This window comes from Bipolaris victoriae (assembly GCF_000527765.1).
Source record: "Bipolaris victoriae FI3 unplaced genomic scaffold scaffold_15, whole genome shotgun sequence".
NCBI lineage: Eukaryota > Fungi > Ascomycota > Dothideomycetes > Pleosporales > Pleosporaceae > Bipolaris > Bipolaris victoriae.
In genome coordinates this window covers 184,229-200,265 of record NW_014575377.1, presented here as the reverse complement: position 1 = coordinate 200,265, position 16,037 = coordinate 184,229, and the positions used below count along the sequence as shown (strand labels likewise).

General features: G+C 51.7%; 8 protein-coding genes across 8 annotated transcripts; 2 read left to right on the top strand and 6 right to left on the bottom strand.

Annotated features, from left to right (window-relative positions):
* Positions 1–1,063: 1,063 nt before the first annotated feature.
* On the bottom strand, positions 1,064–2,925 carry COCVIDRAFT_13267 (hypothetical protein; the record flags this gene model as incomplete). The annotated part of the gene is made up of 3 exons (XM_014704366.1): positions 1,064–1,148; positions 1,201–1,649; positions 1,684–2,925. The coding sequence occupies 3 exons, from the start codon at positions 2,923–2,925 to the stop codon at positions 1,064–1,066; spliced, it is 1,776 nt and encodes a 591-aa protein (XP_014559852.1).
* Positions 2,926–3,822: 897 nt separating this feature from the next.
* Positions 3,823–5,551, bottom strand: COCVIDRAFT_34963 (hypothetical protein; the record flags this gene model as incomplete). The annotated part of the gene is made up of 3 exons (XM_014704460.1): positions 3,823–3,946; positions 4,001–4,801; positions 4,851–5,551. 3 exons carry the CDS (start codon positions 5,549–5,551, stop codon positions 3,823–3,825), a joined length of 1,626 nt encoding a protein of 541 aa, XP_014559946.1.
* Positions 5,552–6,304: 753 nt separating this feature from the next.
* On the top strand, positions 6,305–7,522 carry COCVIDRAFT_90492 (hypothetical protein; the record flags this gene model as incomplete). The annotated part of the gene is made up of 1 exon (XM_014704459.1): positions 6,305–7,522. The coding sequence occupies one exon, from the start codon at positions 6,305–6,307 to the stop codon at positions 7,520–7,522; it is 1,218 nt and encodes a 405-aa protein (XP_014559945.1).
* A 181-nt stretch (positions 7,523–7,703) lies between these two features.
* Positions 7,704–9,478, bottom strand: COCVIDRAFT_34961 (hypothetical protein; the record flags this gene model as incomplete). Its single annotated transcript, XM_014704458.1, has 3 exons — positions 7,704–8,575; positions 8,623–9,223; positions 9,317–9,478. The coding sequence occupies 3 exons, from the start codon at positions 9,476–9,478 to the stop codon at positions 7,704–7,706; spliced, it is 1,635 nt and encodes a 544-aa protein (XP_014559944.1).
* A 401-nt stretch (positions 9,479–9,879) lies between these two features.
* Positions 9,880–10,907, top strand: COCVIDRAFT_13263 (hypothetical protein; the record flags this gene model as incomplete). The annotated part of the gene is made up of 2 exons (XM_014704365.1): positions 9,880–10,032; positions 10,092–10,907. 2 exons carry the CDS (start codon positions 9,880–9,882, stop codon positions 10,905–10,907), a joined length of 969 nt encoding a protein of 322 aa, XP_014559851.1.
* A 196-nt stretch (positions 10,908–11,103) lies between these two features.
* COCVIDRAFT_23870 (hypothetical protein) lies at positions 11,104–12,157 on the bottom strand (the record flags this gene model as incomplete). Its single annotated transcript, XM_014704389.1, has 3 exons — positions 11,104–11,135; positions 11,187–11,851; positions 11,907–12,157. The coding sequence occupies 3 exons, from the start codon at positions 12,155–12,157 to the stop codon at positions 11,104–11,106; spliced, it is 948 nt and encodes a 315-aa protein (XP_014559875.1).
* Positions 12,158–12,625: 468 nt separating this feature from the next.
* On the bottom strand, positions 12,626–13,051 carry COCVIDRAFT_90425 (hypothetical protein; the record flags this gene model as incomplete). Its single annotated transcript, XM_014704457.1, has 2 exons — positions 12,626–12,666; positions 12,718–13,051. 2 exons carry the CDS (start codon positions 13,049–13,051, stop codon positions 12,626–12,628), a joined length of 375 nt encoding a protein of 124 aa, XP_014559943.1.
* Positions 13,052–13,619: 568 nt separating this feature from the next.
* On the bottom strand, positions 13,620–14,615 carry COCVIDRAFT_90469 (hypothetical protein; the record flags this gene model as incomplete). The annotated part of the gene is made up of 1 exon (XM_014704456.1): positions 13,620–14,615. One exon carries the CDS (start codon positions 14,613–14,615, stop codon positions 13,620–13,622), a length of 996 nt encoding a protein of 331 aa, XP_014559942.1.
* Between the last annotated feature and the right edge of the window lie 1,422 nt (positions 14,616–16,037).

The following is a 16,037-nucleotide window of genomic DNA, read 5'->3' as shown; positions in this document are numbered from 1 at the left end:
TTGTGAGGCTAGAAGATTGATGTGTGGCTAGTTGCAGTGGCGCGGCCGAATATACGCCTTCTGGCTTTGAGCCATTTCCGGGCTACATTGTCTAGCGGTACGATTGGTAGAACGATGCTTAGTCGAATATCGAACATGTGATGTGTCCCACGGAGACGCGTCTTCGGGTATAACCTGTTTCTGCACAAACACAACAGCACTTATGCGATCCAAGCTTAGTACGCTTCATCGGGTGCAGATAGTCCACCAGTACAGTATTTGAGTGACAGCAGCTTGTACAATATCTGGAACGGGTCGTTAGTAGATTCCGTTTCAATGACATCTAGTTGCAGAAGCCACTGTTCTAGTCCCACTCAAACTACTGTTGCGTATCGACACGATGGGTGGTTAATCTGAGAAGTCAAAGGTTCGACCGAAGCATGGCTTGTGCAGGACATGATGCTGTCGGCTTCCACGGCGATGAGCGGAGCGTTGTTGCTTTTGTTTCATAGGCTAAGGCGTTTATGCAAACAGCATAGTGTCTGTGGCTTGATTGGTTACCTTCGTCATGGGAAGGTCGAACAAGGCTTGGGCCGTGCGAGCAGCGTATAAGCAATATCGTGGCGCAGCAGTTACGTAGCTGTGGCGGGGCGAGTAGCATAATACGAAATCGAAAATGCCGCTCGAGCCGTGTATAGATATACGCCAACCTAAGCCATATATAAATGCGGTTGCCGGTGCAACATCAGTTCCCACTTTGTCAGGCAATTTTCCCGAAATACGTTCGTATACTGCTGGGTGTCGTTGTATTAGTGATGAGGTTGAGTGTACTGTTGAGCCAGGCTTTTGGAGTTACATGCATCCGACCATAGCGGGACAATCCCTGTAACGGAACAAAGTTTATTCCTTCGGTCCATACATACAATCATGTGAAGTAGGTTCTGGCTACTTGCGCAACGTTACTGTGCCTTCCGTTCATGGCAAAGAACGCTGTTGCTCTAAAAGAAACGAAATAAGTACACTAGGCTCCAAACATTGAGTGACGTAAATTCTTACACATTATTTCTCGTAAACAGAGTCACCCTCAACGAAGCTTGGAGATATCCCCTTTGTTTCTGCCTTCCAGAATGTCGGTAATAGCCTCACCATCCATGATTCCATGCACATAACTAATGGCCCAGTCAGTGACGGAAAATAATACGCAGTGAGGTGACAGCTCACCATTCTCCCACCATCGTATATGTACCCTGGCTTTGATAATCGGTACGCCTTAGTACATAGGGCACTTCTCCGCCCAGTAATACACAGATCTCGTCGCTTTCGGAAGCGGTCGGTGGCAGTAAGCAGAAATGACCCTTCTTAGTTATACAAAACCTTCGGCTATTCAAGCAAAGTTGTCGTTTCTCCATAGCTTGCAACAAATCCTCCTCCTCCTTCGTGGTTTTGGGTGGGATGTATTGTGCATCTAGGGGGAGTCGCTGTGCAGGGATCCATCCAGCATTTTCCTCGAAATGAAGCCCTTCGATCTGCCGGTCGGTCAAAATTGTTCTCCAGAAGGCATCCTCTTTCGCATGGGGCGAATGGTACGTTCTATTCAGAGTGTTCATAGCCATTTTTTTTCCAGCGGCCAAGGATCGGTCTATTTGCGCGGCCAGCAAGACCGATATCATCTGGGGAGGGGTAAACCCATCCGCGTTGACTGACCACGTCAAACAGACAGCCTCGGAGAATTAATGTACGAGAGTCATCTCCAAACTGAATAGCAGAAAATGACCTTGACCAGTCTGGCCCAGCTGTCATGAATATTCGCTGCGACTCTCCTACATCTTGGTTCGGCAGAAAAGAGGAGACTGGTGTGATAGATCTCGAACCAAAATCGGGAACCCAAGATGGAAGACGTGAATTCCTAGTCTCATAGTACTCTCCAGTCATCCAGCGAAACAAATCCAGGCCTTTGTCTTCCAACAAGAACGAGGAGACGAGCGATAGGTATATATCCTCGAATGGTTTATTGTAGTCTACCTGAACTCTGTGGTCACCAAGAAGGCCTAAAAGGCCATAGATCTTGTCCCTAGGATCGGTTACCGATCGATATTTGAATGACCATGGGAGATTTGACAGTTTGAGTAGCTCAGGCGGGGAAGAACTCATTTGACGTGCTTGGCGCAGTCTTGTTAATGCCTCTGCAAAGCCAGAGACGAGCATGCCGAGGGTACGAAGTGCAGTTCTTTGAAGTATATTCAACCTCCAATGCAGCGGTTCGTGCCCGATATTCATCCATGCTGTGGTGAAGGAATGGAATATCGACCAGGGAACACGCCGAGAGCCGCACAAAACGAGGACATCCGGAGCTAGTGCCACTTCTTGGACTATCCACATTCTTTTCCACCAGGAACGGGAGAACAGGTGAACAAGGGACATTATTCGTCGAAGAAACTTGTCGGTCTCAAGGTGTAACAGCCAGATTGACTCCTTATCAAATTCAGCAACGGCGGCCAAGTATGGAAGGAAGTCAAGAGCTACCCCACTATCGAATATCTCTTCACCAAGCCAAGCAATTACACTTTCTGCTCTAGTATATATGTCTCCCATTAGAGGTACTTGGACGCCTTTCTCGTCCTCGTTGTTTTGGTTAATGCATATTGCATCGATCCAAACGGTTCTTGTACTTGAAGATTGCCGCAGGCGACGCAACGCGTCTCGAAGGTTTGGTCGAATGTGGAAGGGTAAACTGTTCAATGATATCCGGCATGTACTCTCCTCAACACCCCAAGTATATGAGAGAGCTTCGTATGGTGGTGCTGAATCTAACTGATAGTCCCGAAGCCTGCAATGAATATCGGCGGATAGACTTTTTCCAGGAATGAGCTCTAGTAATCTGAAACTATTGGGTTCCAGAGGGCGGTATTGGAAGCCACGTCGGCATCGTTTCTGACTTGGCGACATGTTTAAGCGAAGAACTTATCGACGAATTCCTGGACATAGACTGGAAGAGCCGCTGGTGTGGGCAATCTAAGTATTAGAATTTTGGTAAAACATGTTGCTTATTCCATGGTGAGGAGTTGTTGAAGGTGACAAGGAAATCAGAAAACGGCTGCCTGCTTGACAGGGAATAAGAGTTGTCCAAGGCTAGGTGATCAGCGGAGGCCGTAGCCGCCAGCTACAGCGCGTACAGCTTCCTCATAGATGTCTCAATATGGTATTACTTCTGAGTGGCGCTTGAGATGTACTTCCGACCAGCCTAATGCATTTCAAAGGTCATACCGTTAGTGCGGAGAAACCACCAGGATACGCACCCTTTATCTTGGTACAGCCTCGTTAGGCTGTAGTTCATAACTCCGCTATTTCGATTATTCTCTAGAACTACCAAGTTTTTGAGGAATACGTCTCGCCACGAATTGGTATGAGGAGTCAGATGAAAGTCGGGTGTTCCGTTGTGGTCGAATCTTCTTCTCGAAGGGCAATCACGTGATTTAGTCGCTCTAATGCTCCTTCCCTCGTAAGCACGCAGCGGGTAAACTAAGCGTCGATGCTACCATTGCCATACTCATTACACACATTACTCAAAAGCCTTTGTAGACATTCACATCATACCATGGTAGAAATCATCTTACAAGGCTGTTTTATTTTTTTCCTATAAATATTACAGTCATACACTGTATCTGGGTATCATTTCGTACATGGTTGTAGGCACAGGCCCAGACCATATGTGTCATGTGCAGTTCCTCAAGAGACATTATAGACTACGCTATCCCATTTGACACGATTGTCTAATCCTTGGTGCAAATATAAATGTTGACAAGAGACGGATAGTCATGTCGTGAATAGCAAAAGCTTTGCAGTTTACCGTGGTTGAACAGCGGGAAAATATCGAGGACCCGAATAGCCGTAGAACTGAACACTCTCAATGTCAATGTTGCCGTCACGTTTGGGACTCCAGAATTTGAGTAGAACATGCCTCCCGGAACTGCATAGCCAGCGTCAGCATGGTTCATCTTGACGTATTTGTTTTCAAACTCACATGGCTGGGTGGAACTTGATAGTGATCTTGTTCTTGTTCTTTGCAATAAAAAAACGTGCATGCGGAGCAATGGGTGGTTCAGCATCTGTGGTGCGCTCGGATGGCTCGATGCGACTAGGTGCAGTGATGCGTGACGCACGAATTGGCTCCATGTACCGCTCTCTCCGTTCTCTCCATTCGCTACCGTACTGACTGTATCCCAACGTGGGTGGTCCACGGATAGATGCCGGACGCGAAACTGTCTCGTCATCTTCGTCGTCGCTCTCTGGGTGCCAACGACTCTCTCTTCGTAGACGGTCTGCCATGATGGCAGCACTAGGAAGTTCTTCGTTAGAGTCCGACTCGTCATCTTCGCTAACCGCTGTTGTGACGGTGAAGGGTGGCGGGGTAGGAGCCGAAATGCCAGCAGCAGTGCTGTAAGAATCATCTGCTACATGGTCACAGTTGTCGGCTTCGGCCTCGTCTTCATGTTCGACCATCTGACGCAATATGCGTCGACGGTCTGAGTCCGAGCGCAATGAGGATATCAAGTTTGCGGATTCGGCGTTTAGCCTTTCACTGCGGAGACGAAGATTCTCGATGCGCTCCTCCATGTCTTCTTGAGTGCCTTGGCGGGAGTACTGCCATACGGACGGGTCTTCAAGGGCCTCCCGCAGAGATATCTGCTCGTTGTCTTCGTTGGGCAGGCTAGGCGTGGGGGACATAAGGGGGGAGCGATTATCATAATGCAAACTGTATGCAGATGTGCCCGACAAGAGATCATCTGCAGACATGGACACGAAAACAAGACCTTCTTGGACACTGGCACGAGGTTAGCAGTAGGACTAGACGATCAACAGGAGACACGTACGGAGCCGTAAATCCACGGTCCGGTGCTCGAATGACGACCTTTTCTAGGGCAAAAGGGGCCTCGCCAATGTGTTTCAGCAGCAGGTTGCATTGTGAGCTCTCGCTGCAATAGACACTCTTATCGTTCCTCAAGACATTTTGGACTCTGTATAGGCCTGGGGGGTTGTCCCTGCGATGCTCGCCGCCGTCACAGCTCACGACTTCCATACGCAGGCGCCCTGGCACGACCTGGCCCTTGTGGCCATACTTGAAGCACATGTACTCGGCGGGGCTGGTCGTGTCGTGGTGGAGCTTCCTGCGCTTGTGGGTGCGCTCGCTGTTGACCTGGACGATTGGGCTCCGGGGGCGGGCGAGCATGTTTGCATTTACATTGGCGGTGAAGGGGTTGTTGATGGGCACGTCACTCAGCGAGTCTGGCATGTCGTTGGTCAGGTCCATGGCGGCCGAGCGCTGTTCGCGAATACGGGCCTGGGAGCGGCGGAGGTAGCGTTCACTCGGTGTCGCCCGGGGGCGGCTGGGACTGGCCGTGGGAGGGCGGCGCGACAAATTATCGGGAGCAACAGCGCTGTCACGTGGAGGGCCGAAAATGCGGTGCAGTGGGCCTCGTCGGGTGGATGTGCGAGCGCGCGCACGCCTGGGGGGCTCTCGCGGTGGTGCGGCCGCGGACGCCTCATGGAGCGCGGCAGTCTGCTGGCCCGTCATGGAGCGCGGCCCATTGCGTGACGACGACGATGTGGTGGGCGGGCGGGCAGCCCTTGGCGGCGAGGGCGAGGCATGGGGGAAGTCGAAGCTGCCGGTGGTGAAGGGGAAAGTTGCGGGGGGCGGCGATGGCGACGGGGGTGGTCTAGGCATGGCTGGTGACGTCGGCGCGGCTGAGCATGAGCGAGGGGAGAGGGCGAGATCGGGCGTGGAGAACAGAGGCTGATATAGGGCGAGGTGTGGGCGGAGATGTATATACGTATCGAGTAGTATCGACGACGTTGGAGTTGGGGACCAGATTGCGCTATTACATATGGATGCGGACACTATGGATGCCGCATGTCTGCTCTCGGCAACGGGCGAGCAGGGAACTGGGGACGGGCGGACAGGCAGGCAGGGTGAAGGATGCCCTCTCACACACGCTGTGGCTGATGCCGTCCACCATCAGCGCCCTCGCCAGTGGCCAGTGGCGGGGTGGGGGCTACGTAGTATGTAGTAAGTATATGTGGAGTAAGTGGGCTGCAGAGCCGCATTCCATTCCGACGCTCTAATTATACTTTGTCAATCTACTACGTCTACAACCTTGCAAACATACATGGCATGGTAGTAGTTGGCGACTGCACTGCAACCTGCCTCTCACCTCCACTTGGCCTGCCTCACCCACGTCATACCACCGCTTAATTGCCTTCTTCTGCCCTGACCTCGCCTTCTGCTCCCCCATCCACTTCCACTCTTACTCTTGCCCTCTTACAAACCATGGTCGACCTGACCGAGCCCGCCGCGATACCTCCGCCCGCAACCAATGGCGTTCTCCCTGCCGAAAACGCGGCTGGTCAGACGGCCGCTGCCATTGCCCAGGCCAGTCAGATTTCTGCAGACGAAATCGCCCTCTATGACCGCCAGATCCGCCTCTGGGGCGTCCAAGCCCAGCAAAAGATTCGCACCGCAAACATCCTCCTTGTCTCCATCAAAGCCCTCGCAAACGAAATCGCAAAGAACCTCGTCCTCGCCGGCATTGGCTCCATCACCCTCGCCGACCACGAAAATGTCACGGAAGAAGACCTGGGCGCGTCCTTCTTCATCAGCGACGCCGATGTAGGCAAGAACCGTGCCGAAGCTGCAAGGCCCCAGGTCGAGAAGCTCAATCCACGCGTCGTTGTCAAGACAATCACGACCGACATTCGCATGGAGCAAGATCCCGGCTTCTATGCTGCTTACGACGTCATCATAGCCACCGACATGGACTTTCTCTCCACATCGGCCCTCAACGCAGGCGCGCGCATAGCAAAGAAGCCCTTTTACGTGGGCGCATCCCATGGCATGTACGGCTACATCTTCGCCGACCTTGTTGAGCACAACTTTGTCATTGAGCGCGAAAAGAGTAATCGCGACACTCAGATTGGCCCGGAAACTACAACCAGACGCGTCAAGGACGTCCAGGTAAAGAGGGAGAATGGAAAGGTCGTTGAGCTTGTCACCAAGCAGGAACTTTACAGCCCACTCATGCTGGCCAAAGACTCTCCCTTGCCCAGCGATATTGCAAACAACCCCAGGAGGCTGAAGAGGGTGCACCCACTACTCACATGTGTACGTGCGCTCTGGGAGTACCAGCGCAACAGTCATGGCATCTACCCGTCCCACACCCCTCAGGATCTTCAGCTCTTCACCACCATTGCCAATGTTAAGCACAAGGAGCTTCTCCTCCCTGCGGAAACCCTCAGGGCTGATGTTCTTAGAAGCTTCCTACAGAATCTGGGCAGCGAGCTGGCGCCCGTCACAGCCTTCTTGGGCGGCCAACTGGCACAAGATGTCATTAACGTGCTGGGCCAGCGCGAACAACCAATCCAGAACTTGATGCTTTTTGACGGCGAAGACAGCGCGGGCCCAGTCTATGCTCTTCACCCCATCTTCCCAGGCACCCCCGTGCCCATTATCCCGAGCATCCCTGTCGACGCACCCGTGACGGTAGTTTAGAGAGGCCTGATGAAATGGAAGTTGAATATAGTTTGGGAATTCATGACATGTCGTCCCGGACATCAGAAAACCATGTATAGCAAGAGAAGAGATACCCAAATAATAATACTGCATGACAGCGAGGGAGCAAACTGAGCTTCAACACTACCTGATCTCCTCAACCACTCTACAGTGATGTCCACTACTGCGTCTTCTTCCCCTCACCCTCCTTCTTTCCCGTACTTGCCTTCTTCGCCCCACCCCCAAACAACACCCAACACAGCCCCAAAAACGCCACAAACACCACTCCCATGGTCCCCGCCCTAACCCACTCCGCCTGCCTTGTATCCAACACCGGCACATCAATCCACTCCACCAGCTCCTTGCCGCCCTCGACCTTGGGCTGCACAGTCATAAACCGCGTCTTGGGCCCAAACAAGGCCTCATACCCAAGATGCACCCTATCAAACGGATTCGACGGATGCTGCGCCCCGGACTCGGCTCTGCACGCCCAAAACACGACCGGCCACGGCACCGGCAACGTGGCATGCGTGCTCGGCGCAGCAGGTAGGTAGCGTGTATGCAGCGGAATACTAACGTTCCAGTCGCCTTCTGGAATCTCTTTGTGCGTCGGCAAGCCCTCCCAGACGTTCTCGTCGGGACCGACATCGACCTCTGGATACTCCATCTTCTCGGGTTTAGGGACGCCGAGTTCGAATAAGGCGGATGAGCCCCAGGGGGATACGGCCCAGTCGGGCGCTTCGAGGTCGGTGGCGCCGGATAGGGAGCGCAGGCGCTTGAGGTGCTTGGAGGCGAGGAAGAGGGAGTCGTTGAATTGGTATTGGTCGATGAAGAGGTAGGAGGGGAGGGTTAGGTAGGTGTGGAGTTTGCAGCTGGGGGCTGGTGCTGTGAGGTTTTGGGCGGGGAACGTGAGAGTTAGGGTTGGGTGGAGGCCAGTGGGTTGGTTGAGGCTGGTGGTGTAGGTTAGGGGGTGGGGGGATGGTTTGACAGTGGGGTTTTTGGAGGGGGCGACATGGGGATAGTGGCGGGTTGGGGTTTGGAAGCGCGTGGGTTCTGTTGCTCGAGTTAGCTGAGTTCTTTTTTGTATGTCAAGGACGTACTTGGTTTCTCGTCTTCGCCCAAGACCGTCAGGAAACCGCCGAATTGAATATCTTCGGGATCAGTGTTTCCCTCCAGATTCAGCACTCCTATCTCAACCCTGGCGTCTTTACTCGGTAACCGTATCTCATCGGTCCATCCCTTTCCACTCTCGCCTGCGTTCGGCCATCCCGCAGTCACAACCACCGCCCGTGAAATGGTATCGTAATCCACATCAACATACCTCGCCGTAACAAACTCACCCACCACATCCACACAATACCCCTTCTCCTTCCCCCCACAAAGCACCCGCTGCAAATCCTCCTTCATCCCATCAATCTCCCCTAGATGCCCATAAAACTGCAAGGAAGCCGACATGGCAAACCGCTCAGACAGCACAGGCACCTTTGTCGCACTCTGCGACATAGTCGAACACTTCAACTCAGACGACACCAACTCACGAAGCGCCAGGCAAAACGCATCGTCAGCCGTATCATCCAGCGGCGTAAACAAGGCATGCAGACCCGGCGAGACACGTGACGTAAACGGCGGAGTTGCAATGTACGATTTGGGCGATTGCCATCGCAGATGCATTTCATGCCATTGTGAGAAGAAGAATTTCAACTGTATCCCCCCCCATCTATATTAGCTCATCTCCTTTCATCTTTTAGAAAATAAAACAAGGTTGGGAAGGTAGGGCTAGATGGAATAACGTACACTTTTAGGCAGCTCATCCAACCCAAGTGTGATACGGTGTTCCTTGGCCGCCTCGATGCCCTTCAACGCAAACACGGGACCTCGCTTGTCGGTCCCGACTTCAAGTTGCTCGGGCGAGAAGGTGTCGGAGTTGTGCACTATGTATGTGATGCGCTGTTTCATGGTTGATGTTGTTGACGAGGCTTCCGTGGGATTCGCTACTAACAGTTTGTTCGTCCCATGTCTAACGCGGCGAGCTATGTCGACCTACACGAGCGGGAAGCACACACACGCCGCTAGTCCGGATCTACCGCCGTAGCGTAGGATGGCGCCGCTAGTCTTGGGTATGAGGGGGGGACGTGCGTCGCGGACATGTGCGTCATCGGGTCTTTTTGGCTGGCGCCGCCACGCTGAGTTTCTAGAATCAACACTGCCCCCCCCCCCCCAGTACGCGCAAGGCATTCTTTCTACTGCTACCGTGTCCTGACACGTGTTGTTACCACCTGTGAAGTTCTTGATAATCTACGTACCTTTACATGTTAATGTTGAGACTCTTCATCGCCTAGGGCTTCCTTTCAAACGACATGCATATTTCCAACTTCTTGTACCCGGCGCTGCTGGCCGCCAGTGGCGCTGAAGCCCTCCGATCAGACAAAGTCAAGCTTTCCAATATTCAAAGTCTTACCTTGCGAAAGGGGCAGCAAACATCTGCGCGCCGCGTTGATCCAATCCCCCAGGTACGCGAGCATTCCAAACATAGCACTGCTAGTTGAAAATACTAACATACACATTACAGCTAAAATGCATCGGAGGCTCTGCTCGCGGCCTCTACGAGCCCGAGATTATGCGCTGCAAGAATAGCGGCTCCGACTACGACGAGAACTCCATCCAGTGGACCTGCACAGCCTCCCTACCTGAAGAATTCAAACTCGGCTCCACAGACGTCATCTGCGAAGGCTACGACTACCCCGAGGACCCCTATATCCTAAAAGGCAGCTGCGGAGTGGAATACAGACTCATCCTTACCGACAAGGGTCGCGAGCGATATGGCAAAGGAAGAGGCGGATGGCAGGGCGACGACGACGACGATCGACGTGATGGCCCGCGGACTACGGGCGAGAAGGTTGCGGGAGTTTTGTTCTGGATGCTATTCGGTGGCGTTGTGCTCTGGATGATTTATTCGGCATTGCGGAACCGCGCTGAAGCACAGAATGGTGGCGCTGCTGGTGGAAACCGACCTGGCTGGGGTGGAGGCGGTGGTGGTGGTGGTGGTGGATGGGGCGGAGGCTACAACGACGATAACAATGACCCACCGCCACCATACTATCCTAATGACCCCAGGAACTCCAAGTCGGGATATGGAACTACTCAGGGCTGGAGACCGGGATTCTGGTCTGGTGCTGCGGGTGGTGCTGCTGCTGGCTGGGCTGCTGGTCAGTTTGCTAACAGGGGTAATAGTAGTAGGAGTGGTGGATGGGGTTCCAACAGTGGTAGCGGAAGTGGGAGTCGCTGGAACAATGGTGGTGAAGGAAGCTCGAGGAGTTCGTCTGGAGATAGCTACTCCAGTACTAGACATGAGAGTACTGGGTTTGGAGGCACCTCACGGAGATAAAGGAAGGCAGTGAGTGATTGTAGTAGTATGTTCTCAGTTGGCATAAGAATGATACCCCCCTAGTTCTATATTTGACACAAAGCCCCGCAGCGCGAAGGCTATCTATGGAAAACAAGAAAACCCATGGTAGGAATTTATCAATAAAATTGATCAAACAGGAACCCTTATTCAAAAAGCCACTCCAATACCGGGGTATCTACTCCTTCTCCTGCAGAAACTCCACAACCGCTACATCACGTTAGTACGTTCCCTTCTCAACACATCACAGACACAACTCACCATTGATAAACTGCTCAGGCTTCTCACTAATAACCCAATGCCCCGCATCAATATCCACAAGCTCGAACCTCGGAAAGAACCGCCCGATAATAGGCAACGTCTCATCGCTGACATAGTGACTTTTCGTGCCTCGAATAAACAGCGCGGGTTTATGAAACGAGACCTCATCGGGATTTGTAAACGGGAAGTCGGCCATGTTATTTAGGGCTTTGGTCAGAATACGGACGGGGATACGGAACTTGAGGGGTTCGCCGGGTGCGCCTCGCACAAGGTTTGAAAGGAGGAATTGGCGGACGGCTAGATCCTTTGCGTACGGCTCCATGACTTTGTCTGCTTCTTTTTGGCTCTTGGGCTGCGCCTTTTCCACGGCTTGCATGCCCTCTGCGTACTTTGGGAAGTCGCTTGAGAGCGCCGCGTCGACGGGTGCGTTATCCACGGGGATGATGTTGGCGCAGCAATCTGGGTTGCGGAGGGCCATTGTCATGATGATTTTTGCGCCCATGGAGTGTCCTATCAGAGTTGAATTTTTCAGCTCATGCTTCTTTAGAAAGGCTTCGACGTCCTCGGCGAGCATGGTGTAGTTGTGGACATTGTCGTGGGGGGATTCGCCGTGGTTTCGGGTGTCGATGGCGTAGACGGGGCGTTTGAGGATGCGTGCGATTGCACTGGGAGTGAATTAGTTTTGACTACGAATGAAAGTGTTGAGTGATTTGCGCATACTTTCCAACACTCTGGTTGTTTCGCTTGCTGCCAAACAAACCGTGTATAATCACAATTGGATCGCCCTTGGCCTTGCCCGAGTCATCGTGAAGTCGGTATGATAGGTCAACGGCCCTCAAGTTCGCAGAAGCGTGGAATGAGCGCGTCCATGACGGCACGAGCGTCGCATTGAGTCCGCGTATGCGACTTGTCTGCTTTAGAGGGCTAAGCGACGCAAACAGAGGTTGTGCACTCCTCGATATTGTGCGCATGTTGAAAGTTTGACATTGATGGATTTCGGAAAGCTTCCGAACTTTTTTGTAGCGCCAAGACCAACGTCATGCCGCATTTTCCCGGTCTTTTATCTTGTCTGCTTTTGCGACTCATGTCACAGCAACTACATCTTTTGGAAAATGTTGTCAGATAATGATACGAAGAGACACAGTCACAAACTTTCAGCCTGAGAACGTACCGAGACTTTATTGATTACGGAAAATATAACAGCGTCCCGAACAGAACAGTAGCCAATCGTTATCAGAAGAGACTGACCATTGGAAGCAGTCCATAGACGATACTTGTATTGGTGATACGCCAAAATTGTTTTCATAAGTTGGCGAACTGGCGAAAGCCCAAATCCACCATCCCCGCTCCATCGACTACAATGGTGACAACATCATCACACCCAAAGTGACTATGTGCCCGCATTATGGCTTCCCATAGAGTTTCCTCGTTTCAATATCCTACAAACACCTCCTGTAATCATCATAGTAAGGAAGGCCGTCTGCAAATCATTAGCTCATGGCCTACTTTCATCTCACGTTCCAAAACTTACTCTCACATCCAATCTGCGTCCATCCAGCCCAAATCCAGCATCCCCACCCAGGAACCCAATCCCACTTGGTGTACCCTTGAGATCCAAAAGGCTTTCCACGAGCAGTGCAGCGTACGCCAAAGCGATCGCCACCCGTGACCGTCCTCTTCCGTGAGCCACTGAAGGGCGTCGTGTCACAGCCCTGAGAAGGGAGTGCCTCCGAGTGGAGATAGCACGTGGCGTCGGCTCGAGGAAGAAGTTCAGCAACAGCTTCTGCGCCCGGGTTTGGGCTGCTCAGTGGTACTGCGGTTGCCACGAGGGGAAGCAGAAAGAGGATTGCGTTGCTGGGCTTCATTTTTTCCGGACGACTTGAGCACAGATGGCTGTTCTTTTGAGAGGAAGAGAAAGTGTGAGAATGGCCTTTGGAGCTGTGAAAAGTGCTTCTTCTTTCAAGTGGACTATTTGCAAGTTTATATACACACTGTGATCCGGTCAGTGGAAGTATTGAGACGATTCCAGGCCCTCGAGTTCAATTATTGCTCCTGGGCGTTATTGCCGGATACTCCTTCAACTAATTTGTGTTCACGATAGTGATAATGGCTAAATGCTAGGTTTCTCGGTTTCATCGCATTGCGGACTACACCAGGAAGGTCCGTGCCATGGAGTACCTCGCAGCAGCTCAGCTGCCAAGCCATGTATAGTGCTCCCTGCATTATTATGTTACACCTGGGGAAACATGAGATCTGAGAATGTTATCTGGAGCCTTTTGTAGTTCATGTTCATTCCTCAAGTGAGGAGTTGGAGATGCTCAATTAGGTCTATTAAAGGTATCAAAGGCATGTATGCCCGGAATTAAACTAATAGATATCGCAAACATGATCTCGCTCAAAGAAACAAATCATTTTTCCCCCAATCCCAAAATCTCAATCCTCCTTGACATGCACAACAACCTTTCCTCTCGCCCGCCCCGTCTTCAACTTCTCATACGCCTTGGGCACATCGCCAAATTCCCACGTCGAATCAACAACCGCGCGGAGCTTCCCCTCGACCATCCACCTGGCCAACTGCTCAAAAACGGCTGTACTCGGCTTTGCATCCACAAACACATACCCCCTCTTCCCCCAATTGAGCAAACTCGCAATATTATTGCCAAGCAACTGCAACACACCGCTTAAGCTCACGCCCAGCCCTACCTGCACAAACTTGCCTTCTGCGCGGAGAAACGGAGTAGAAGCACGATACAGATTCGCGGGCGCACCCACATTATCGAGTATGAGATCGAACACCTCGCCCCTGTCTTTCAGTTGCTCGATGATTGGCGCAGTGGTATAATCCAACACGTTGTCAGCGCCCAGACTCTTGACAAGCTCGATATTCGCCGTCGAGCACGACGCCGTGACTTCGTAGCCTAGTATCTTCGCCATTTGAACCGCCGCTACACCTGTGCCTCCGGAACCGCCGTTGATGAAGACTTTGCTGCCGGGTTTCGCGTACGGAGCCAGACCAGTGTGGACTGTCATGCCGACGAGAGCGATGGCGACGAGGTCGTCTCCCTTTAGCCCTTCTGGGGCTTTTGCGAGTAGGTCTTGAGATACTGGGACGTAGTCTGCGAGCGCGCCGTGTTTGGGTCCTGGGCCAATCGAGCCGAATACTACGTCTCCTTCACGGAACTTGGTTACTTTGCTGCCGGTTTTGGTGACTCGGCCGTAGATTTCTAATCCGGGGGTCATGGAGGGGAAGACTAGGCGTGTTATTAGGCCGAGCTCGAGGATCTTGTAGTCGATTGCGTTGAGGCCTGTTGCGTGGCTTTCGACGAGGACTTCATCGTCTTTGATGGATGGGATGGGGAGGCCTGAGGGTGGGATGGAGAGGTTCTTTTCCATGGGTCCCGATGAGGCTTTGAATTGCCATGCGCGCATTGTGGTGGCCATCTGGAAGAGGACAGATGATGTGAGATACTAGGGGGTTGGGTAGAAGAAGTTGTAACTTTGATGTGTGTTGAGGGAGTAAGCTGTTTTAATCTATTCAAGTTGAAGCTTATTATGATATCTGCGCAAGTGGATTATACTGTAGTGATGATGATTGTGAACTGATTGTATGATACCCATCCAGGCAGCCATTCTCGCGAATATATACATGTAAGACTTCTAAGGCGTCCTACTCAAGATGCTCTTACATTACAACCAACAGCGAAGTGCGCGAGCTTGGTCAGCCCTACGGCAAAACATAGAGCTGTAGGTCGACGCCAAGGAATCACAACTACCATTATACCATCGCTTATACAAAAGACGTTGGTTATGTCACCGTTCGCACGTTTGAAGGAGCGAGTTCAAAGCTTACAAATATGACGAAAGGACGAGTGCGGGTAAGTTTAGGATGACCAATACCGGTGCAGCGAGGCGCTAGACCAAAAACGTACTAGTGCGGGGAGACAGAATGCGGAGTTAGCACATAGGTATCTTGACCCGAACTCATGTTGCACCTAACACTCTGCTGCGTCGTCTTCATGCAGTGTTGGATATTGGGTCTGCTGTTAGGCAGACCCACTTGAAAACTTGAATAATGTCCGGGCGTATTTGATAGTGAACTGATAGCATGGCGTTTGGTTAATGGAGGGTCGAGTATCACCAACATGCCTCGTGACAAGTGGGGCTACACTGAATACACTATACCCTTTAGTCTGACTGGAATGTCATTCTTGTATTTGCAATAGCTTCAAGTAACTAGTATCCGTTACCTGCCCGGTGCTGGTGGCAAAGTATCTTTTGTTATATTTCCTAACGTCCCCTGCTTCTCTCTATCGAGGCTAGTCTCTCGTAGTGTATATACATGATTAGATGCTCCCGTCTTACAAGAGTGCAATGACACAATATAAATCTTGACCTAACTCGCTTCCCAGTTGTTACTTTTACCTACGGTGGTTATCACTCACATTTTTGTACGAGCACTGGTGACCCGTTTACTCCAACTCAGATCGATAACGTCGCTCCGGTTAAAGTCCAAAGACTGTCATTGCTTCAACCCATAACTGCCGAGAAGTATACAGATGTCGTATTCCAATAACATATTACAGTGCATTATCTCTCAGCCCACCAATAGGCGTCGATAAGATATCAACTCCGCGGACTTCTTCAGGGACCTTTACCGCTCATACACATACACCTACATATGTGAATCTTTCACATCTTCGGATGCGAACTGATTGTGTTCCACTATGCCCCACAATTCAACATTCGTTGAGCCTGGTGGTCAATTCTTCGCGTCAGAAAATATGTGGAGGGTCCCCCTGTTGGGAAATGAGACAGTAACCCAAGGAAGTATTTCCTGATGAAGAAAAAATC